The 26,290-nt window shown below is 36.1% G+C and overlaps 1 protein-coding gene across 1 annotated transcript; it reads left to right on the forward strand.

Moving 5' to 3' along the window:
• Nucleotides 4,943-20,311, forward strand: LOC100524732 (protein FAM170A-like). The gene is made up of 6 exons (XM_021085156.1): nucleotides 4,943-4,988; nucleotides 8,121-8,267; nucleotides 10,100-10,240; nucleotides 15,269-15,418; nucleotides 16,466-17,513; nucleotides 18,544-20,311. The coding sequence occupies exons 1-5, from the start codon at nucleotides 4,943-4,945 to the stop codon at nucleotides 17,185-17,187; spliced, it is 1,206 nt and encodes a 401-aa protein (XP_020940815.1). The 3' UTR covers nucleotides 17,188-17,513; nucleotides 18,544-20,311.

Below are 26,290 nucleotides of genomic sequence, written 5' to 3' on the forward strand. Positions count from 1 at the left end.
TCATATATTTCTTATTTTTTTAGTCTTTTTGCCTTTTCTAGGGCCGCTCCCTTGGCATATGGAGGTTCCCAGGCTAGGGGTCTAATCGGAGCTGTAGCCGCCAGCCTATGCCAGAGTCACAGCAACGCGGGATCTGAGCCGCGTCTGCAACCTACACCACAGCTCACAGCAACGCCAGATCTTTAACCCACTGAGAAAGGCCAGGGATCAAACCCGCAACCCCAGGTTTTCTTATATATTTCTTGCTGACCCAGTCCTCTGCCTCTATTCTACTTTCCACCAGTTGTCAGAGGCAAACGCCAAGTAGAAGAAATTTGAGCTTTCTGTGAAGAAACACATGGCTTTATTTTCACTGTTTTTCTTCCTTGTACTCAGCCTCACACTTCTCTCTGGACAGCTTTGTGTCAATAGAGAGAATTGATAAAGATTGAATGTTACAGTAGAGTGTGAAGTTTGTTATTTAAACTTCCTCTTGAGAGCTGGCATCCAGGAAGTTCTAGTCTAGTCATTCTTTCTGACATCTACAAAATCTGTTGTTTGGGAGTGATTAAAAAGTGAAGGATGATTAAAACTCTTGTAGCAGATTTATTAAATCAAAATTTACACTGATGTATTAACTTTATAGGTAGTGGCTCTCAGTAACACTGTATTAATTAAGAGCAGCATTCATAACAGACTACAGCTTCTCTTAGGTCAAGGAAAGACCAACTTAATTTTCTTTTGTACTAACTTAGTATGTAAATTCCACACTCAATAGTCATATGACCAAAATGATGGTTTAACTGCCCAAGACTATCTTAACATTTCCTTTTTGTAAGTAGCCACTCTTTTGTGAGAAGATATAATGTGTATAAAGGAGTTTTAATGTTAAGATGGTGTTAGAATTGATATGTTATATGTTGTTTCTTTATCTATTGTTAACTAATTTAAAGCCAGATAAAAGCTCAATAGACTTTTGACTATATCAATTCTTCATCTTTACTTATTTACAGATTTATTCATTTCTTTCTACAGCAAATCTCAAATGTCTACTCCTCTTGCTGGTACTAGAGATATAGCAGGTAGTAAGATGAATCATCAAGCCAGCCCTTAAAGGGTTTATATATTATTTTTTGAGGATTTGTTTTTCTATTAAAAATTTAATAGGAGGCAATTTATCATTGGCTCACTCAGTATATATTTGGAGCCCTCCATTATAGAAGAATTTGTGCCATGGCCTGAGTTAACTATTAAAGTCTTACGGGGAATTTAAAGAAGATTAAACATGTTTACCTGTGAAGATGTCTTTACGACAGTGTACTTCATCAAGCAGTCATAAATCATGATTATATTCATATGCACTTCACTATTATGGACAGTGTACCAAACTGAATAGATCAGTAATGTTGTTGAATGTATTTCTTTTCTTTAACTGATCAATTTGTTGATTGATCTTATACATAACTATAATCTAATTAGTTATAAGAGGATAATCACATAAAAGTGTTTATCAAAACTATTATATCTTTAAAAACCAGAATCTTCCAAAGATATGAAAACTTGTTATTAAATGAAAGAGAAGATACTCAGAGAAAGGAATGTTGAACTATTTATTCAAAGTTTTCAAGATATTTTCCCTAGATTTACACTATTTGCTATAACTTTTAGCATAAATTTAGTATTTTATGTAATACAAATTAAAATGGAAATCCAAAGTTCTTAAAAATTATGTTTAAAATTATTCTAGATTACTCAAATATAATCATTTTAAACATTAGTTGGATATCATCCTAGTTGAACATATTTCTGCCTATATATAAATAAAATGACAAATGGATGGATGTATAAAAGAACGGATGAAAGGGAAGGAGTTACGTTGTTCCTTTGCAGAAATTGAAGCATACTATAGTGAATTAAAATATTAATTATAGTTAAATTTATCAGAAAAATGAAAAAGCAATGAAACTAGCAGTGTTGTTAAACTTTAAATGTGTTTAAACACATTTATTAATACTGAAAGTACTCTCTACAGGTAAGAATAAAGATTAAAAATATTGCGGTAGTTATAATTTAGTTTTATTTTTAAATAATATCAATTAAATCTTGCCATTAAAGATAAAATTAACACATTTTACCCACCTCCTCTCTTCACGCTTCTTATTTTAGCTTCATATAGCTATTTCCACTTCATTAAATTGTTTAAAATCTGCATTTTGTCTATAATTATAATCTGTATACTTATTTTTATGTTTAAATGGATCCAGTGCTTTTAGTCATTTTCTTGTTTTTCTAGGATATGAAAGATTTTTTTTTTTTTTTTTTTTTTTATGGCTGTACCTACAGCATAAGGAAGTTCCCAGGCTAGGGGTTAAAACTGAGCTGCAGCTGCTGGCCTATGCCACAGCCACAGCAACACCGGATCCCAGCCACATCTGAAAACTATGGTAAAGCTTGTGTCAATGCCAGATTTTTAACCCAACGAGTGAGGTCAGAGGTAGAACCCGCATCCTCATGGAGACTACCTTGGGCCTTTACCCACAGAGCCACAGTGGGAATTCAGAAAGTTTTTTTTTTTTTAGTTGTCTCTCATTCGCCTGAATTTCAATGTCAATTTAATTTTTGCACACATTTTCAAGCAAGGCTCATGGGTGTTGTATAATTGAGAATTGTTTGCTCTTAAATTTTTACATTTATCCTTTATTTATTTATTTATTTATTTATTTTTACTTGAAAGAGGATACTGAGCACTTGCTACCATGTTTAACTGGGTGTACAGTGAGGTGTACATTGAAATTTCTGACTTGGAATACTTTTCAAGCTGACCAATCAACCACACACTCTACTGAATAGAGTATCATTTAAGACCCAGATGTTTTTATGAGTTTTCAAGACAGGAAGAACAGATTGAGCAAAAGCATGGAAAATATCATGCAGAGGAGCTATCAAAACTTAGATAGTGCTGGAACACATGGTAAGATAGGACAGGCTGATGGAAAATCTGGAGCAGTAGAAGTTGAGCAGTGTTTGAAGGTCCTCAACTCGAAACTTAATGCATAGAACACAGGGTAATATAATTAGGTCAATCAATTCCCATCCCACTCCCACCTCCATCCTCAGATAGTTGATGCCAATATTCTGCTGTATTTTGGCATAGAGTATTGCATTTTTATGTTTTTATAGCATTTTAATTCATTTTTTTGAATTAGCCCTATTACAGAGTTGAGACTTTTTCAAGAATGGCTCTTTATAATACATGTTTTCTGAAAAAAATTTGACACATTTGACAATGTCTGCTAGTTGTTTTTGCACTTGAAAACAACTTGACTGCAAAAAAAATATAGCAGTATAACACCTTTATTTCAATATCTGCAGATACAATTCCACTATTTTCAAGCAATAGATGTTGCTTTAGGGAAAGGTAACCAGCTTAATATTTACCACTTAAGAAAGTTCCCATTGTGGTTCAACAGGTTACAGACCTGACTAGCATCCTTGAGGATGCCGGTTCAATCCCTGGCCTTACTTAGCGGGTTAAGGATCTGACATACCTGTGAGCTGTGGTATAGACTTCAGACAAGACTTGGATCTGGCATTGCTGTGGCTGTGGCCTGCAGCTGAAACTCCGATTTGACCACTAGCCTGGGAGCTTCCATATGCTGCACCCACAGCCCTAAAAAGCAAGAGGAAAAAAAAAGAAAAAAACACCTCTTAAAAATGACTTGCTTCTTCTAATAAAATACCTGAAGAATTTCATCTGCTTTATTCATTAAGGGTAAAAAAATGAAATTGGGGGTTATGCATTTCTATAAGTTGTCCTCTAGTACTCCTTTTTTCTGAAAATATGTATACACTTTTCATTTGTGGTTTCAGTTTTTCCATTATCCTAGGACTATTTCATGGTGTCATATGTTGAATAATGGCTTCATTTGTTAACCTTTTTATTGTTATCTTACATCTTTTGGCCTTTCTTGTTTTATCTTCTCTCTTCTAATTAATTATATATTTATCTCTTCTTTTTACACTTAATCCAGTATGCCAACTTTTCAATCTGAATCGTTATTGTTTTTTTGTTGTTGTTGTTTTTACTGGTTCTAATTGTTTATTTGTCCTGTTTTAACCTTGTTTACAGCCTTTTTTCTTTTCTCCAGCTCTTAATTCTCTATTTTTCTTTGTTTTTGTTGGCTTATCATCTTGTCTTAGAATGCTCATTTTATTGAATCTAGTTCCTTACATTTTATAAGCATGAAAAATTCTCATGGAATTGTTCTGTTCCTTGAATTATGTTTCATTTCAAACGAAGTTTCTTTATTACATTCTGCTTTGTCTTACTCTATATATTTACATAGTTGCTGTGCCCTTTTTTCTCTGTTGTTCTTGTTCAATTTGATATTTCTCTTTTCAGCTGACTGTATTTTACAACAGGTACATATACTCTGATACTCTGTTTTTGTCTTGGTTTGGTAGCTGAAAAATTCATTCTTTCTCATCTGCTTTGGAAAAAATAACAACCTTTGAAACTCAGGAATCTGTGAACATATTACCCTAAGTGTCAAAATGTCAAAAGAGCCTTTGCGAATGGGGTTAAGGATTTTAAATGAGAAGATTAAACTACATCACCTGTTGGGGGTAGATAAAAATCATAGAAGTCCTTATGAAAGGAAAGTAGGAGAGTAGTGGAGTGGAGATGTGACTGTGGATGCAGATGTTAGAGTGCAACATCTTTTTTTTTTTTGCTATTTCTTGGGCCGCTCCCGTGGCATATGGAGTTTTCCTAGGCTAGGGGTCTAATCGGAGCTGTAGCTGCCAGCCTACACCAGAGCCACAGCAACGCGGGATCCGAGCCGCGTCTGCAACCTACACCACAGCTCACGGCAACACCAGATCGTTAACCCACTGAGCAAGGGCAGGGATTGAACCCGCAACCTCATGGTTCCTAGTCGGATTCGTTAACCACTGCGCCACCATGGGGACTCCAGAGTGCAACATCTTGAAGATGAGGGAAGGAAATGGTAGCCAAGGAATGAAGGTTCCTCTAGAACCTGGAAAATGGCAAAGGAACAGATTGTCCCCTGTTGGATTCTCCCCTTTACTCCAGATAGAACCAACTTGCTAACACCTTGATTTTAGGCTGGAAAATCCATACTGGATTTCTAACCTCCAGAACCTTAAGATAGTAAATTTGTAGTTTTAAGCGACTAAAATGTGGTGATTTGCTACAATAGCAATTCCTTGCTTACAGCAGTAAGGAATATTTAGAACAATCCTTTCTCTTAGATCTAGAACTAATCTAAGCCATTTTACTTTACTTTGGGGGGAGATTTTTTTTTCCTTAATAATAATTACTGACTAGAATTAATAATTCTCCTTAGTCACTAGCCTGGTCAAGGAACACAGGATTATTTTGTTGAATTATATTTTCTTTTAATCTGTGATCACCAGTTCCTTCCTGATACCCTACTCTATCGGCTTATATTTTAATTGGCTTTCATATCCTTGAAAATTAGTTCTATAGTATATACCTATCGCATTTTGCTAATCTACTCTTCTTAAGTTGGAAACTAAGCTAAACTAAGATTTCATCTCCCTACTAGTATAAATAATCCTATGATTACCATCTTTGTAAAATTCTTGTATGAAATGCGGTTGCAGGATCATGGATTGCAGCTGATTTAATTTCATACGATGTTTGTTGATTATTCCCCAACACTTCATCTTAGATCATAAAGATTCTTTTCCTTATCCTTATAATCGTTTGTATAGTTTGATCTATTTTTTCCAATTTGATGCACATAAAATAGTATTTAATTTTTTCTTTTTCTGGTAGCTAACAAGGCTGAGAATTTCTTGATAAATATGACTGCCATTCAGTGACAATAAGAGGCTGAGCCCATGTTAAGGGAGAGAACACTCTGAGGCATGGTTTACTAGGGAAGAAGAAGACAGAAGAAGGCTTATCATAGCCTTATTCTACTGTTAACTGCTGAGGTTAGAAGTAAATACCTATTGCCTCTAATGAGGAAGTATATTCAGTGGTGAGTGGGAGGTGAAATGGAGCTAATTTCAGAGTTCAAACCCTGTACAGATCTCAGCTATTCCCAGAAGATGTAGAATAGCACCTGGAACAGAAGCTTAGAAATGAGACCTTCAGCCTTGACAGGGATAGGATTCATGGGGAGAGCCAGAGGATGTAAAGCTAGGAGCTTCTCTTTCCCTGTAATACTGGGAAGGTAATGAGGGAAAGAGTGGCAAGTAGACAATGGCTAATAAAAATAAATGAGACTATTCTCAATAGTGGGGGAAATTCAGTAACTATTAGAATCATGTGGAATTGTGAGATGTTCTCAAAACTATACGTGTACACCAATATGTACCTCACATATAACTTAGTAGTCTGTTAAACAGTACTAATAATATGATATATAACTTTACCATTTTCTATGAGACATGCATGGTTCTAAGCCTAGTTCTCTCAGGTGCTACCTTATCCTCACCATTGGGGAGATGGTTGGTAAAGTGCTAACCTTAGACAAATAAAATAATTCTCTTTGTTTAATCCAAATCACCTATCCTGTAATTTTGATAGCAGGTACAAGAAATAAAAATTCAAGTTAATGAGAAAGTTTCCTTTGGATAAAAAGAGTGACCCAGTCAGTGAGTTGTCACAGTCTTCAGTCCTATGAATCTTGGCTGGGTCCCTGGAATGCATGGGTGTGGGCCACAGGTCATAGAGTTCTGCTGACAGCGTTTACATCATAATGCTCTAATGCTCTAGTCAGGGCAGTGATTTGGATAAGGAGATAAGATATCCTTGCAAATGATTTGTTGTTCTTGAATATACTTACTAATTTGATTCTTCATCATCATTAACTGACTCTCTGAGAGCAGAATTTCAGGGAGAAAGCTACCTAATTTAAATCGCTCTCTAAAGAGTTGAACTATGAAGCAAAAACAAAAAAGGAAACACCTGGAAAGCACATACTCCCCTACACCTGCCAAGATATCAAGAGGTATGTGTTAATTAAGCATATTCTCTGAGCACAGGGAACAGCTTTCTGAATAAAGAAGGAAGTTTCTTATTTGTGGTGAGAGAGAGAGGGAGATAGGAAAGATATGTGTACACTTGTCTTTCTGAAGCTCCAGGTAGTCTAAGAATAAAGAGAAAGTTTAGATGGCAAGATCTTTGTCTGTGCTGCTTAGGATTTATGCTACCCATGACATATCACTCTGGATTACTGTGTCACAAACATAGTGGTTGATTAATATAATTTTTTCCAAAAACTGTTTCCCCTTTATTTGACTCCTGCCTAAGATTGTTGGTTAAGTAAATGATGTTGTTTTAAGTTTTTTAATAGTTATTTCTCTGGAACATAGATAAGAAAATGTGGCTCATAGAGGTAAAGGAAAAATTGGGGGGGAAATGAGCACTTAAATCTGATTGTGCAGGGGCAAGAGAATAAAGTCAGATAGAATTTTATTTACTCAGGAATAAAAACAAGTTGTTTTCTCAGACTGTGAAGATATAAATTTGGGGCTTCTATGTGAAAGGTAAGAAAAAAGCAGGATAAAAAAAGCAGGGTAAACAATACACACATGATACTATTTAATTGCAATGATTGAATAGAAGAAAAAGTTTGACTGTAAGAAAGGGAGAGGGCTGAAATAGTTCTGGTTTCCATGGAGATTCACAGTAGACAAGTAACTTGTGTGAGGAATAACCATTGCTCATTGGTGGGGGTTAGTTCCAATCTGCCACCTTCCCACCACTGAGCAGTGGTTATTTGCACTCATTTTCCATTGCACAAAACTTAATCACACGGTCAGAGCTATTTAGAAGGTAAACTAAATATAATAGTAATATGTCTAGGGAGAAATCATACTGGTAACAGTCTCTTCTCCATCTACAATGAAAGCTCCTTGTGCAAACCCAGTCACTCATTACATATATTGGCACAATAGATATTACTCATTTAAACTTTTCATAGGGGCCAGGTAATGCTGTCCATGAAGATGGAAGTCATGTGTGTTCACTGAACATGTCGTATAGTAAACTCTTAAAATTTGCTTAATGGATGATAAGTACACAGATACCAAACATGGACCACATACACACTATTGTTGTTTTTTTTAATTTAAATTTTCAGCTAAACTGAATTTACAAGAAGATGCTCTGCAGTGTAAACACAAAGCAGTGGCCCCAACTCAGGGCCAGAAAGGAAGGGAGGCTGCTTCTTCTTCTTCTTCAGACTACTTCTCCTGCATCTCTTCTGAAGACAAGCACACTGTTGCTCGTAAGGACAGACTATTAAGTGGCATACCAAGGGAAATTGGGATCTAGGTAGATGTCAGGGATGAGCTGAGTGATTCTGCCCATCAGTCCACTCAAGGCTTCCCAGTACAGAAAGCACCACGAAATGATTCTCCATCTTCTGTAATATGATTATTAGTGGAATCAATAAATTCTAACACACACACACACACACACACATACATACACACACAAATAAAAGAACTGAAGCAAGCCCAAAGAGATAAGTAGAGAAAAGCATTTAGTTTGAGGAAGTAATGGGAGAGAGGAACTAAGATAGTGAGATTTTTATCAGAAAAGCATGGAAGTGCATGACAGTGTGACCCTTTGAAGGGCATGTTATGTTTTGAGGAAGGTGTGAAAGCATTAACAGTTTAAAACAGGCCGAAAGTGTTAGTATCCTCAAGGTCCAGACTTGAGAGAGAGTACAGAAGCACTCAGTCCAAAACGCCATCACATCCAATCATTTTTATGGCCAATATTTTCACATTCATCCATATACAGACCCAGTTGCACAGCCTATCCTCATCATTCATTTCTTTACAATCTTCTACATGTGTCCATATTCTCTAATCTCTATTTTTACCCTGGTAGGTACAAAGGATAATCATTTATCTGACCTCTAAAATCCAAACCACTTATGTTTATTTTTGAGCCTTATGGAAACAGAAGTACACATACTGATTCTTTTCACTCATCATTATATTTATGAGCTTCCTGTTGCAGGTAACTCTAGTTTTCCATTCTTAGTTCATATATTCCATTGCATGGATATAAATAATTTCTTTAAGATTATACTTTTTTGGAGAATTTGGATTGCTTTTATTCTCAGGATACTTTAAATGGTGATCTGAATATTCTATTACATGTATTTTGCATGTTGACATATTTCTGTTTGGTGAATGCCTAAAAGTTACACTGCTAGGCTTTACTCTCCATATTCCTTTTTTAGCCCATTAGAACTCAAGTCTTTCATGCTCTTCTCTATGCACTCATTTACTTTGCATCTTCACACAGTTCCATATTCTCAAAGCTTATATATTTTTTTCTCTTACAATTTTTGATTTTCACATCCTTATGTTCTTTCATTATTCCCTTAGATTTCACAAATACATAAATCTCACTAGTCTCAAAGTATTCCCAGTAGTTAAATTATACATTTAAACCACAAAAACATATAAAATATGCACACACAAATTCTCAATCATGGAACATGCAATCTACACACACATATATATGTGTTGAATTAAAATAGGCACACAAAGCAGTCATACCATCCTTACTCATACAAAACTCTCACCCAAGATTCACTGACAACATATCAGTCACACTATAAATGCTAACCCACTTTTAACCAACAGGTTATGAACTTACACAGACAAAGCACACTGCGTTTATCATACCATTTTGTTACACTGTATGCAAAATACATATGCTAAACATGTGTGAGAAATGATTATCTTAAACAATTAGCCAGTGGTTAATGAGTTTGGTTAATACTGAAACAGAGATAGTGACATGATAATAAAGAATAATGAACTTTTATTTGATATTGTAAATCAGGAAGAGGTAGAAACCAGAGGTAAATGTATAAGACCAAAAATCTTAATGAAGGTAAATGAGTATGAGGAAACTTGTTGGCAGGAGCCAGATATAAGCACAGAACACTGCAATATGCCGATTCCCTGACCATATTAAAGGTTCGGTATGAAATAAATATTTTCATGGGGTCAATGGGGATTGTAGGTTTGGGAGAGGAGTATAGAAGAACAGAATGGAGTCACCTGTTACTGTGACTTTTATTCCATGTCGTAGGAGTCTCAAAGTTACATGAATATGATCTACCATCTGGCTACTCTTGGGAGTACAATGCCCTGGTACCTGAGGCAAGAAGTGGAGCCTCTGAATCAGAATACTTCTCCTGTGACTCCTCTTTTTCCAATCCCTCTTGTGCTGGTAAGGACAAAGGAAGAACAGTTAAAGCTTAGGTAGATGAGGGCAGTGGGTATTTGAGCACATCTGTAGAAATCCAGCTCTACCTCTCAGAGAGAAAGCTGTACTTTGGGTCTGGTCGTAATCTTTCTCTTGCGTCATGATTGAGAGTCTAGGTCTCTGGTTCTGTACCATCAGCAGGAACTCATCACAAATACTTTTCACTTTTAGTAGGTAGAAGGGGAACTCTGTGCATATATTTTGGGAAAACATATCATTTATCAAGGGAAAATGTGGCATTCATAATCATAATGTCCACAATTGCTATATAATCAGTTAAACCTAAAAGTGAAAAACTAATATAAAATTAAATTACAGCTAGTTGTACCCCAGTAGTATCTGATAACAGAAAATGTAAAAGAATTCTGCATTGTCAGTCCTTCCCACTAAAGGGTCCTACAGATAATGACTTTGCTGAAGATGAGCTCACAATCTAAAACTGTGAAACATAACTACAAGGTAAATTCTGCAAACAGTATAAAGAACAAATTGTAACCCTGAAAAAGTTAATTGAACAATTGTAGGGATGGTAAATAAGACTGTTTAAAATTATTAACACTGTAAAACATAAAATCCTATCAAGAAAAAAGATTTAAAAATAAATAGCAGTTTAAGAAATAAAAAATATAATTCTAGAACTCATAAACATGTGGATGAGTTAAACAGCAAATTAGATATAGATGAAAAAAAGGTGAGTTAAGGAACTGGTAAGTCTGTGATTTAACATAAACAAGCTTTCTGATGAAAACAAAACTTGAAGGAACAAAAGGATATTGCATAGCTTGGTCATGTTTGTCAGAAGGAAGGAAAAAAAATACCTTTATCTCAAAATATTTCTCCTTGTCTCCCATGATAACAAGATACTCCTAAGTAAAGATGTCCCAACTGGAGGCAAGGGTGGGGAGTGGAAAAGAGAGATGTAAGCTTGGCTGAGAAATCCAGCTGAAATTTCCTTTCCATAAACTGATAGGAGGTGTAACGTGATACAATCCAAGTCCAGATGACAGTAAGAGCATAAGTCTCTCTATCTTCTAGGAGATATTCATTGCATCTGCATAAAACAAAACCTTGAGATTCAAGGGAAATGTCAAAAAGGACACATGTCCAAAAGCTCAGGAATATTAAAACAGGGCTATGTTTGAGAAAATGGAAGGCTAATGAAATGACAGACTTATCAGAGAAATGAGAAGATTTAATTCAATCTGAACCTGATTAGATAAACATTATGGGTCATGATAATGGACTAAACTCTGACAACCAGTTTGGAATGGCCAAGAAAGTTCCAGAATGAAGCATCTAAGTAAGAACTAGTGGCTTCTGCTTTTGTATTTAAGAACAAAACTCCTTATTGCATCCTTTCTCCTGGATGAACAAGGGGCAGAGATTTGAGAAGGGGCTTCAAATTCTGGCCTCCAACAACTTCCTACCCTCATAAATACACATGCACATTTACTCCATCACACCCACAGCTAGTCTCAGCACATATCATCTTACATTTACCTCTTTATAAACCCTCATCCCTTCATTCTCCTTTTTTGGTTCCCATTTCTTTATATTGTAAGACACACTCATAAGCTTATATCCTCATATATTAAACCTCCGCACTCTCATTTTGCAGAATATACATTCCTTACATTTGTGTCCTCTAACTTTATTCTTTGAATACCACAATCTCTAACTCTCACTCTTGTAGCACTGTGTATTCTTATTAACAGTGCATGAAGCCATCAAATCATATGATGCCTTCTAAAATTCTCTCTTCCCAGTTCCTTAGTCCCTTCACATTCTACCCTAGGGGTTCACATGGTCTCCCTCCCATCCATCCTTTACATTGTCAGTCTGTAACACCTTCACAGTCTCAGTGGGTCTCACAAAATTACTCAGATTGGCACTGTCTCTCATATAAATCAAATCAATGTTATATAACTATGTGAACTTTCATAGCACATATACTACTGAAGTTCATATATTTTTATAACTACATAATACATGGAAGACATTCTGCCTTCACATGTATAGAATCATGCTGCCATGTCACCTAACACATCACACTCACACTTCCTTCACCTACAGTGGGCATCTCACTCTTACATTCACTACATAAAATTGTTGAAGAAACTTGACAGACACATATACACATCAGCCTATACTCACCAACCAAGACATACATATCAACTGTGTAAAAATATACCACATATACTGCATTTTCCCATTCCCACACTAACATGACCCATCAGACACTCTGCAGTGAACTAAAGGACAAAGTAGATGTATTTTGAGAGTTAAAAATTAAAAGTTCATTTAATTTTTAATGAATAAAAATTAAAGCTTTTAAACAAGGGAAGGGATTTAATGTGTTTGAATGATGCTATCAAGATCATTAATTTACCTGTTCATTTGCTGAAGCTTGTGAATTTAAAGGCATACAACTTGCCACTGGAAATGCAGCTGAAGAGGAAGTAAAAAATAACTGGGGATATTTATGATATATTTACATCAGCGGTACAGGTAGAACTGATTCAAGAAATACACATGTTATTTAGGAAAACTCCAGCAAGCTAGAATTTATCTGTGCCCTGGTGAGGTTTCAAGATAGACTATAAATGTAGTGAGTAAAGACGAAAAACAGAGCACATTGGGATGAAGCCACTGAGGAAAGTGACGCTGAGAAAAGTTAAATCTGAGAGGAGAGCGATAGCTGATGTTGAGAGGTAAAGTCTGTAGTCAACATTGACGATTCTATTGCAGTCTCCTGCTCAAGCTCAGAACACAGTAATTCCCTCAGAGTTCTGACAATGGAGGCCTCAGTGTGAGGAAGTGGATTCTTTCCTGTAAATTCTAATTGTATCAGGAAGTAATGCGACTTTTACATAATCATTTACAGCTGATAAATGGAAGCACTTTACCCACATACATACTTCAAATTTATTCTTCTGGTTAATGGAACAGTAATAACAAATAGTACAGGTGCCTCATCAGGTACCACTCAAGAATTGGAGCCTCTGATACAAAGAAAACAATATAGACCACTCATGGGTAATCAGACACCTTATCCCAACAAATATATTTGTATACTTGAATTTTGGAACTTTGGACAGAAACTAGGCTGTAAATTTCCTCCTGCCATGTGTGTTAATGTGCATGGTATTTCTTGAATGTTTATTGAAGAAAAAAGATGATGTATATCTGGTTCTCCCTCTCTTTCCCAGAATTCTTAGACTCAGATGAATTCTCTGGACCCTCTGAGTTGGCCCAAAGCAACAGCCAGACAGAAGAGCATTACCATTCAGAATACATATATCCTGTGCCTCTTCTGTAGATAAGCATAATAGTATGAGTGTGGGAAAGAAGAAGTGCCAAGAAGGAAACAGGCAGGGATATAGGTGAGCATGATGCTCTAGAATTGAACTGAGCTCCTTTGCTCAGCCATGGCTATACATGACCCCTTCACTGCTTAGGGCCTCTGTTTCTGATCAATGGGAAGAAATGTACCATGTAGGAGTTCCCATGGAGGTTCAGTGGTAATGAACCTGACTAGTATCCATGAAGAAGTGGATTCCTGGCTTCGCTCAGTGGGTTAAGTATCTGGCATTGCCATGAGCTGTGGTGTAGGTCACAGATGAGGCTCAAATGCCACATTGTTGTAGCCGTGGTATAGGCTGTGACATAGGCCAGCAGCTACAGCTCCGATTTGAGTCTTAGCCTGGGAACGTCCCTATGCCACGTGTGTGGCCTTAAAAAGCTTTAAAAAAAAAAAGTACTATGTAAATGTCCCAGTATACATTTGGAAGAGACTGTTTTCAAAGGATCTAAATGTGAAGGTTACAAATCTATAAAACATAGAAATGCCTTTCCAGGGGTCTAGGGAATGTCTCTGAAGTCTTCATGTGAATATCTCCAGCACTATAGCCAGTTCCTAAAGAATTCTGGAAAAAAATGATATTGTTTACTGAACAAAAATAAAATCAACATGAAGCTGTGAGCTAAGTTTTAGCTAGGGCATACTGAGAACTATAGCCTGGAAGACAGTTCTGGGGTGCTCCTCTGAAGAGGAAGGGGGAGGAGGTCTGTATATATGTGATACTGGTGCAAGGGATACATGAAATCACGTGTACATCTCATCAAAATTTTGCTGCTAGTCATGAGGAACACATCTCCATTAATGATTTTAGTGCTTTTCTAGGTCTGAGAAGATGCAAGACATTGGGTACATAAAATTTTCCCTGAAAACAACTATCTGAAGGCCTGTTATGCAAATTTTTCACAAAGCACAGAATGTCTCATTCCTCACCTCCACCCGGAACTCCTTTCCGGGTGTATTAAAGGTCTGTGACTGCAGTGGCTAAGGTTCTAATCCTTGTAGAACTGGAAGGTGAGAGACATTCTTTTGCTTGCAATATCTATATCTATACCTCTCTATATACATAAATATATATATATACACACACACATATATATACACACACATATTTATAGACATATATACATGAATTGACACATATATAAATATATAGATATAGATTTGTGTATGTATCTTTCTGTTATTTATATATCGATATATCGATATAAATAGGTAGGTAGATATACGTAGAGAATTCTTCATAAAACTACTGCCCATTCCCCACAATGGAATGATTTGTGATGAGACAATTGAGCTGATAATATCTAAGCTTTAGCAACTACATCTTGTTTTTCAGGCACAATTCTTAGAGGTTTTTGTTATGTTCTGTATATATCTCTGGAAATGTTCACATGCAAGATACCCAGCATCACTGGCATCCACCACACATACAATTTTAAAATTGTCTTTTATTTATATTTGCATCTTGTACTAGGTAGAGTTTCTCATAGGAAAGTCACCTCAATTTCTATGAAAGTAAGTCTCATGTATGGTAACATTTCTTGACATATAATATCCACTTAGTGTGTCTTTTTGAATGGACACAGACTCTGGAAAATATCACATCTCAATTTTTTAATTCAATTCCCTAGAATTCTGGAAGACTCCAGAGGATACTTCTCAGCCTGAATCATATGTGGAGGTCCCAGTCTGCAGTCAGACACCAGGAGAAAAGTCCTCTGACTCAGAATATTTCTCCTGTGTCTCCTCACCATGCAAGCTTATTTTTGCTGATGAGGACGGTAAGGAATATACAAAGGTGAGATCTCAGCCTGGAAAGGATATTCAGCTGAACTGCTTAGTCTAATCCCCACTTATTTCACTTTTCCTTCAAAAACAAGAGAGGGATTGAGGGAAGAAGGTCTAGGACTGAAGCTTCTGCCAAGGGACAAATAGAAAATAGGTTTTTAAGGATAGGTAAGACATAGATTCTCAACACAGATCTTCAACATATGAACCCTGGTAGAGCTGTGGGTGATGTGGTAGACAGTGCTGGTATGCACATAGGAATTTAATTGGAACCTCTTCCTTCAAATTAGCACAAACTCATATACTCACACACACTCACAAGTGTGTATAAAATTCTTCTTATTGGGAAAGGCCCTATTTCTCCTTACTTTCATTTTTTCTCTCAAATACACACATCTTTATTCACCAACTTCTTTACCATTCTCTAGTAGCATTGAATAGGTACACCCTTACACCTTCATTCCTTTACTTATTCATTCTCAGAATCACCTGTTTATACACTAATCCTATAAATAATTCACATCCCCTCACCTATATAACCTATTTTAACTCCCAATGTTCAGCCAAACCCAAGAAAATTGAGATGCCCTGAAAGGAAGTCTTTCTAAACTTCTACCACTTCACCCTCAAAACCTTCAGTCCTTCATAGAAAGACACATCCTGAGAGCTCATGTACACTTCCTCTGTCACTTTGTCTTACTGTCTCACAGTGACATGGACTACTCTTGGACTTGTTTACATGTACTGTAACACCACATAACATGTATGCACACACTCATGCACCATCCCCTTACCCAACATCATAAGTACAGGAGATAGCCCAGAAAATACATCCAACACCATAAGGCACACCACAGCCTCTTTCCCACATAGTTATGTTTCCACTCCAAATGAAACATATTATACACAGAATTCTGAAATACCACATATACATGTACTTCTACTCCACATGCCCATATAATAGTTTCACAGTTATCTGAACTTCTACAGATTTCACATACTTATTCTAGGTTTCCTGTATTTGAAATTTTCTCTCCTAGGAATCCATCCTATGCATCAAGATGATTCTTATCTTAGATCCCCTGAGAAGCCTTTACCCCAGGATTTGGAGCAATGGGAGACTTCTTCCCCTTTTCCACAAGTTTCTTTTCCATTTAATTTGGTTAATAGTAATGAGTCCTTTGTGTCATCTATATTTATGAAAAAGAAAAGGGTCATGAAAATTTACTACATGCATGTCCAAATGAAAAAAGGTGTGGCTATCCTATGGGAAACAGAGAAAGGATTGGAGCCTCCCTCAAAGAAGATAAAAATAGAAGAAATGACATATCCTGAAAAGATTCATATGGCATTCACCCTCCCTCACATGTCTACAAAGGAGTTCCTAACTGACAGTGAGTTCAGTTGGGACAGCAAAGTCCAAGAGGAAAGGGAGGAAACTGATAGTCCAGCAGAACCTACAGTTCTGGAGGAATGTTCCAGGGCCAAGACGCCTGAATGGCTAGTGGCCCTTGATAGTGGCTTCAGGTGCATGGGCTGCTGCCGGGTCTTCCCCAGCTTAGACATCCTTCAGGAGCATGTGGAGCATGGAGTCAAGGAAGGCTTTAGCTGCCATGCCTTCCATCTTGCTTTGGCCTGGCTCAAGAGCAAGGGGAGCAAGAAAGGGAAAAAGAAGAGGAGGAAGAAGACGAAAATCAAGAAGACAACATCTGGGCACCAGAACGAAAAACATTTTGGCATGAAGACATCTTCATGCAAATAGACCATTTTTCAGCCCCTAAAAGAGAGGAATTCAAGGAAGCCAGACTCTACTCAGGAGGCTTCATCTTCTCTAAGCATCCATCATACCCACCTTTCTCTACACATATCTACCACCACACCACCAATAGGAACAGATAATACCTTTTAATATTATCCACTGCTCTCTCGAAAAGAGGGGAGAAGAAGGCATTTAACATCATGCAGAAAAGCAAGATGTCCACATGCAATTATAGAAAAATGAACGTCAGTATATTATCTCCACAACTAAAAATGAGAAAAGGAGACTCACTGGAAGTGGAAATTGCTGTGAGCTGGTTTTCAGAAGAGGTGAGAACTCCAGGGGTAAGAGAGCATGTCAAGGAGACTTGGGATACAAGATTCTGAGGAAAGGTGGCATTCAGGTTGCTATCCTAAGGTTCCATGATAACCTTAATGAGGAATGTCCTTCAGAACAATATATACTTAGAGGTAGAATGTTTGGTTGATAACAAATTAACAAGAGTGTTTCTATTCCATGCCCTTTAAGGGTACAGAAATACAGACCTAACCAGCACTTTAGGAGGGTAAAGAAGGTTGGACCCCAATTCCTTGATGAACCAGATGTCCTGAGAATCCCATCCCATCTAGGTTTATTCCCTGGACTGCCTTCCTTCCAAGAGGCACAGGGCAAGACAGAGACAGGCTTTCTCTACTCGAAGAAGGATTGGTGTGCAGGCCAGTCATAGTTCTAACTTTTCTCTGGGTATGAATGGGATTTCAGACTCTATTATGTGATTTTCTTGCCTGGGAAGAGACTGTTGAGGAGTTTAACAACTTGAAAGAAACAACTAGTCAAATACTTTTTTTATTTTCCTGGGAAAAATTTCCCTTCTTATATTCTAGGAGCCAGCAGGTTTGGCTGCCTCCTCAAAAGTATTAGGTGTAACCAGGGAAAGAAAAAGATGGAGGTACCCTTATGTCATGAACCATTTTTGGAAACTTTTAATTTACTCTTTTGCTTTCTGAAGAACCTTCACATCCTTTTGTGAAAGTTTGCAATTCTCATATATTATTATTTCCCTTCTTTACAGCATCAAGTGTCTTGTTCTAATTGTCTAGCAGAGGAGTTAAGCACAGACAAAGTAGCAAAGATATTGCAAAGCTGGATTCATACTACAATGAATGAATATGTATTTTTAGCTAATGGAACAAATGAAGGACTCATCTTTCATGCTCAAAAAGTTTTCATTAGAATGGAACCTAGCAATTTTCGTGAATTTTCTTTATCGTGTAGGAAGTCCTGAGAGTAGGTGAACATGCATCTCTAAAGTAAGAAAAAATACCTTCTTCATTGAATGGATCCCCTTTTCTGTTCCAGTTTTCTTACAGCAGCACAGACCCAGTGGTGCGAAGATTTCAAACAATGGTGTCCTGCACACTCCAATGATCTGATAGCAGTTCTTGTGAGCCCCATAGCATCGAGGTAGGCTGGCCTGAAGATGGATGTCTCTGATTCTCTGTGGCTGCTTTCAGTTGTTCTGGGGTACATATGGCACTCAACTCTGGAGAAAATAGCCACATAGAGCTGTGAGATCAAGGAATACTGGGGATACTGTATGCTCAGGAGACCTGTGGAAAAACTTTCTCCCTCCTGTTACCCACACACAGAGAGTCAGGGGGCTACTGAAGATACTTGAACCACGGCCTTGTGGAAGAGAAAACAGTATAGGTAGAAAGATGTTAGTACTTAGGGAGGCAAGTGTTTCATACCTAGAGCTATCATCAGTAGAACAGAAAACTGATGACACTCAGCAGGAATTTAGGGCAAAAGATTCCTAAAGTGACAGAGGGTTTAAAAAAATACCCTCTCTTTCTACTTTGAGTTCTACTTTTATCTTCTCAAGTCCCTTTCATTTATTATAGCTAGAACACCTGGCTCAGTCTTACTCTCCAGCCCAGATCTTTTCCTTCACTCCTACTTTATAACCCTTCCCCATATAGAAATCCATGAATGCATGCTTGATGCAAACACGTGAAACACAGCAGAATTTAATGGTACAGATCATAATACCCATTCTGCCGTGCATTCACCCTCATGCATTTCTCTCAAAGCAGTGCATATTTTTCTATATCCTTTTAAGGTAACTCATACTTTTTCCTTATCACCTTTTAATACATTCACTGCACAGTTATCTGCCTGAAGGACAGGCATTCTTATTGTTGAGGAAGATAAGGTACTGCACAAATGAAACCAAAGGCAATTAAAACTCACTCCTTGCTTCTCTGGGCTTAAGTACTTGAAGGTGCACAAACACTTCTTATTCAGTCATATTAGGAATGATGGAACATCTAAAAATCATCTGAAAAAATCATGTATGTGTATATACAGGTATCATGAGGCAGTTTTAAGCATAAACTTTAGAAGTATAAAAGCTATGAACTTTTAGAAAATATAATTTGTTTAATTATTTGCATGTCATTTACATGTTTAATTCCGCACATTTTCAAAGATTAAATTTAATTTCTCTTTGTCATCCTGACATCTTCAATCAGAAGGAGGGAAACAAAAATAAACATTAAAAAGTGTTATGGGCAATTCACAAAACTATGTAGGAAAAGGGAAATTAAAATAGTTCAACTTTCGAGTGATTTTTTTTATAATTTGTAGCTTTTACCGTCCTGAAATTATTAAAGCTTAAAACTGTACTACAACATTTTGGAAACCTGTGTATATACATTTTTGATTATCTTGAAACTTTTAGACTTGTGTGCAATGAATGGTATTTGTATCTGTGTGTGTACAAGTTTCTCTCTTCAGATGTTTATAGTTGCTTTTGCTTTTATTGGCCTAAAACTGTTTCTTTCTTCTCTTGATAAGAGACCCTACCTTTTGGACAAATGTGTGGGCAAGTCAAGCTGGCCAAGTGAGGTCATTACTTCACTAACTGGCTTCCCTGATGACCTAGTAAACATCAATCCATGTTGGATCAATCTGTACTAATAACTTGGAAAATTAAAATAGAAGAGATGGAGATACTACTGGACTTGCTTCAATCCCTCTTTGTTCAAAGACCTGGCTGTTTTGCCTGTTATTTTGATTTACTAGGTATCCCCACTAACATTTTAATAAATCCTTGTTTTACCTCAATTATCCTGAATTATTTACTGTTGTCTGTAACCTAATGTACCTTAATTGGTGCAAATTAGCTTCAACCTGATAATTGATTTCATTTTAATGGTTGAAATGATACAGTCTAGAAGAGAGTAACCTATGTCTTTGACTTTATACTGGAACAGTAAGGGATAAAATTATACACAGTATTTACAGTATGTCCTTGTTTAATTAGGAAAGTACATTGAAAATGTTTGGGTATATAAACAATATTATTTCAATGAATAAAATGGCATTCATTATATTAGACATGGTAAATCCCTTACTGCTATTTAGCAGCTTTGACTACTTTCTGAGTCATCACTCTCATCTTGAAAATAGGCCTCATAATGATGAAGGTAATCATTATCATAAGAGTAATAAGACAGAGGTTAAAGCACCTAATATAGTCTCTGGAATAAATAGCAGAATACGTTTTCATTCATTTTTGAATTTTCTTTACCTATGAGTATCAGCAGTTTGATTATGATGTGTATGTGTAGGACTTTTTTTTTTTTTTTTTTTTTTGTCTTTTTGTCTTTTTTGTTGTTGTTGTTGTTGTTGCTATTTCTTGGGCCGCTCCCGCGGCATATGGAGGTTCCCAGGCTAGGGGTCCAGTCGGAGCTGTAGCCACCGGCCTACGCCAGAGCCACAGCAACGCGGGATCCGAGCCGCGTCTGCAACCTACACCACAGCTCAGGGCAACGCCGGATCATTAACCCACTGAGCAAGGGGCAGGGACCGAACCCGCAACCTCATGGTTCCTAGTCGGATTCGTTAACCACTGCTCCACCACAGGAACTCCGACTTTTTTTTATTGTTATTTCCCCAGTATGATTTTTTTTCTACTGTACAGCATGGTGACCCAGTTACAAATACATGTATACATTCTTTTTTCTCACATTATCATGCTCCATTATAAGTGGCTAGATATAGTTCTCAGTGCTACACAGCAGGATCTCATTGCTAATCCATTCCAAAAGCAATGGTTTGCATCTATTAACCCGAAGCTCCCAATCCAACCCACTCCCTCCCCCTCCCCCTTGGCAACCATAAGTCTATTCTCCAAGTCCATGATTTTCTTTTCTCGAATGTCCATTGACAAAGGATTGGATTAGGAAGATGTGGTATATATACACAATGAAATACTACTCAGCCATAAAAAGAATGAAATAATGCCATTTGCAGCAATATGGATGGAACTAGAGACTCTCATACTGAGTGAAATAAGTCAGAAAGAGAAAGACAAATAACATGATATCACTTATATCTGGGATCTAATATATGGGTAGGATTTTTTTTAATTTACATTGTTTGATAATTGATGAGCTAAGCTTTGAATTTTTTTTAATTTTGAAATAATTATAAACTCACAGGAAGTTATGAAAACAACCCACAGTCAGGAAAGGTCCCATGTAGCCATCACCCAGCTCTTTCCCCAACATAATTACAGTACGTTATCAAACGAAAACAGTAATTAGACATACAGTAAACCAGACTACAGACCTTATCCAGATTTCATTATTTTTTCGTGCACTTATATTTTGTAAGTTTTATGTGTAATGCTATGATGTTTTACATGTATAGATTTGTATACCTATCATTGAAATCAAGATACAGAAAGGTTCTATCACCACAACGTAATTCTCTCATGTTGCCCTTAATAGTCAAATACATCCTATTTTTCCATAAATTCTGGCAACAAGTTAACTATTCATATCTCTATTTTTTTTTCATTTCAAGAACTTGATGTAAATTGAATCATATAGTATTTAACTTTTTGAGATTGGTGTTTTCAACTAAGCATAATTCCCCTAATACTGAGCCACTTTATTGCTTATACTGATAGTTCATTACTTTTATTGCCGAGTATTCCATAGCATAATGTAGAAAAGTTTAATGTATCACAAATTCAGTGACATTTGGGTCAAGTTATTATGGTTATAAAAATGGCTTCTATTGCATTAGCATAGCGATTTTTGTGTAAACTTAAATTTCAGTCTTTCTAGTATAAATGCCTAAGAGAGGTATTGTTTGGTCATATGGTAAGTGTATATTTTCTTTAAAAAATTATAGGCTCATCTCTAAAGTGGTCATACCATTTTTATATTCCCACCAATGTATGAGAAATCTTGTTTCCCTACATCCTCACCAGTATTTGATAGTCTAAGTGTTTTTAAGTAATTTTAATAGATGTTCAGTAGAATTTGTAGCTGTTTAAATTTGTATTTTCCAGTGATTTGTGATGCGGAACATCTTTTCATGCAGCTGTCATTTTCATATATTTGGTTTTTTTATTTTGGGGTTTTTTTTTTTAGTGTTTTTATTTTATAATTATTTTTACTTTTTCCATTATAGCTGGTTTACAGTGTTCTGTCAACTTTCTACTGTACAGCAAGGTGACCCAGTTACACCTACATGTATACATTATTTTTTCTCACATTATTATGATTGGATATATTCTTTTTAATTGTCTAAGTCTTTTGTCTGTTTTTAAATTAATTATTATTATTATTATTATTTTGTCTTTTTAGGGCCACACCCATGGCATATGGAGGTTCCCAGGCTAGTGGTCTAATCAGAGCTGTAGCTGCCAAATTATGCCACAGCCACAGTAATGCCAGATGGTAGCTTCATCTGTGACCTATACCACAGCTCACTGCAACTTCAGATCCTTCACCCACTGAGTGAGGCCGGGGATTGAACCTGTATCCTCATGGATGCTAATCAGATTGATTTCTGCCTAACCACTACAGAAACTCCTAATTTTTTTTTTTAATTAGAGGGTTACTTACATATTTTAGATATGAATTTTTGGTTGGATATGTGATTTGCAAATATATTTTCCCAGCTGGTGGCTTGTCTTTTCATTCTCTTAAAAGGGTCTTAGGTAGAGCAAAGTTTTTAATATTAATGAAGCCAAATACATCACCTATCTTCTTGTATGAATGGTGCATTTTCTATCAGGCCTAGTAACTTCTCACTTAACACTAAGTCCCAAGGTTTTTCTCCTATGTATTCTTCTAAAGGTTTTATAGTTTTGCACTTTACATTTAGATTTATCTATATTTCCATTAATTTTTGCACAGGGAGTGAGGTTTAGGTGTGTAATTTTTGGTCACTTTTTTTCTTATTTTTTTTATTTGTATATCTCTATGTACTCCTATTTTACCACTCATTTAGTGTTTATCTAACCTCAGAGACCACAGTCACAGTAGCTGAATTAAATCTTTTTGCTGAATATTTCAACATCTGTGCTATCATGAGAATGGCATCTGTTGGTTATCTCTTCCCTTGAGAGTTTTATATTCTAGTTCTTTGTTTATTGGGTAATTTAGAATTGTATCTGACATATTTTTAATATTATAAGGAAAGATTCTGGGTACTTCTAAAATTACATGGCAAGTGCTCATTTTATATTTTTGCATGCATCAGCCCAACTAATTCCACAGTGAAAACTCTGTATCCATTTTGTGTGGTGATTGTTTCAATGCCAGTTCATTTTTCAAAGCCTTTGTTTATCTTTTTTGACTCTATCCTACACATGAACCACACAGGGGTTAGTTAGAGATTTGGCACAAAATAGATACTCAAAATATTTTTTTCATTTAAATTTTTTAGTATAGCTTGTTTGAAGCTGAATCATATGAAAATATTAGGTTTTGAAGGTTTCTTAATTGTCTAAAAATGCCATTTACATTAATCTTAGCTCTATTAACTGATGTTTCTTCAGGAATTGGATAGCATGTATTCTGCAAAGTGATCCTTATTAAAGAGTTCTTCAATGGATTTTATTAAATGAGCAAAGAGAATAAGATTTTATATGTTACCAGTTCCATTTTGGCATTTATTATTTATTATTATTATCTACATGATGACTAATACTTCTAGTATCTGTATGGATTATATTAACTTGATTTTTCCCATTTGCCTATAAAAGTAATGTTTTTATGCTTTTGAGATTCAAAATCTTCCCTATGCTTCCTATTCTCTTTCTCAGTTCCAATATGCTTAATATTAAGTGCATGATAAAATGAACTTTTTTAAAGAAGTCTACTACTTTTACTGTAAAAATCTGGTACTTATACATGCTACCACAGGCCAATTTAAGTATGGCAATTATCTAGTGAAATAAGGTACCTCCGAGTTTTGTACATGTTGAGAATTGAGTCCCACATTACAGTGTTATAATTTTGTTTTAAATTCATACTATTTTATATTATCCATTGCCTCACTCATGGAATAGTAATTTTTAAAGTGGTTTCTGTTACATATACATAAAAGGAGTTTACCATTTTTAATTATTTTTAATTGAAAGTTCAAATAACACATTGATGCTAAAAAGAAAGAGGTTATCAGAACTTGAGAAGACAGGAACTTTAAATGCATATTTCTAAGTAAGAGGTACCAATCTGAAAAGGCTACATATTGTGTGATTCCAATAATACGACATTCTGGAAATGGCAAAACTATAATATGACATTCTGGAAATGGCAAAACTATAGAGATGATGATAGAAAAATGAGTGGCTGCCAAGGGTGAGAGAGAGAGAAAGGGATGAATACTCACATTACAGGAGATTTTCCAGGCAGTGAAGATATTCTGTATGGTATTATGATGGTGAATATAAAACCCATAAAATGTACAACACGAAGAGGTGAGGTACACTCTGAACTTTAGGTAATAACGACATGTCAATATAGGTTCATTAATTGTAAGGAAGGTATCACTCAGCTGGGGGATGTTCATTATGGGAGAGGCAATGCCTCTGTGAGGGTGACAGGATATATGGGAAATCTCTGTACCTTTCGTTTAGTTTTACTGTGAACCTGAAACTTCTCTAAAAAACTTGTCTTTCTAAAAAAAAAAAATACTAAACAACATTTCATGTGATAATAATAAATGAAATCAAATTTTATATCCTGAAGTTTAGTATATTTTCCACAATTAAAAAGTTTTTGAATGAAAAAATTTTGATTTTTTTGTGACATATCTTGTGATTATTCATGAGCAGGAATTTAGAATATAGATTGCCCTTGAATAACACAGGTTTGAACTGCCTGGGTCCATGTTTGCAGGAATTTTTTTTTCCATGGTAAATAATACAAGACGACAGGATCTGCAGTTGGTCGAATTGCAGGATGCAGAACTACAGATCTGGAAGAACCAAGTATACTAGACTGCAGACTATAAATTATTCCTGGATTTTTGACTTGGCAGAGGGTCAGTGCCCCTAACCACTGCATTGTTCCAAGGTTAACTCTGTTAGCATGTTTTTGTTTCTAAGAAAACTTATTCATATTAATAGTGTCATACTGAAGAGTTCCCATTGTGGCTCAGCAGTAACAGACCTGACTGGTATCCATGAAGATGCAGGTTTGATCCCTGGCCTTGCTCAGTGGGTTAAGGATCCAGTGTTGCCATGATCTGTGGTGTAGGTTGCAGACATGACTTGGATCTGGCCTTGCTATGGCTGTGGCATAGGCTGTCACGTGCAGTTCCCATTCAACCCCTAGCCTGGGAACTTCCATATGCCACAGGTGTGGCCCTAAAAAGCAAAAAGAAAAAGAAAAAAAAGTATCATACTGAGACTTAAGGATATAAAATACATAAAAGTAATTCCATCATGGCATGGCCATATTTATTTGTGTTTCTTTTGTGTAGTTTTTAGAAAAAAGTAACAGATTAAAGTTGTATTTATTCTGAATATAGGTAGGTAAGTAGCTAGCTAGATGATCCCAATAGCTCTAATTTCTTTAAGATATTCCTGCCTATATCTCAGAGGCATGTTTGATAGTCTTCCCAGAAAAAAAAAACCTTATTTTTGAGCCCCACTTTTTATGTTTCTATAGACTTCTGAATACTCTGTATTTAAAGCAGTAGCATAACAAACATTTTCTGATTGTAATAAAATGAAACCATAAATATAACATCACAAAACAAAATCTCCTTTCAACCACAAATAAAGTGCCCA

Source organism: Sus scrofa, chromosome 2 (assembly GCF_000003025.6).
Source record: "Sus scrofa isolate TJ Tabasco breed Duroc chromosome 2, Sscrofa11.1, whole genome shotgun sequence".
In the NCBI taxonomy this organism is placed as follows: Eukaryota; Metazoa; Chordata; class Mammalia; order Artiodactyla; family Suidae; genus Sus; species Sus scrofa.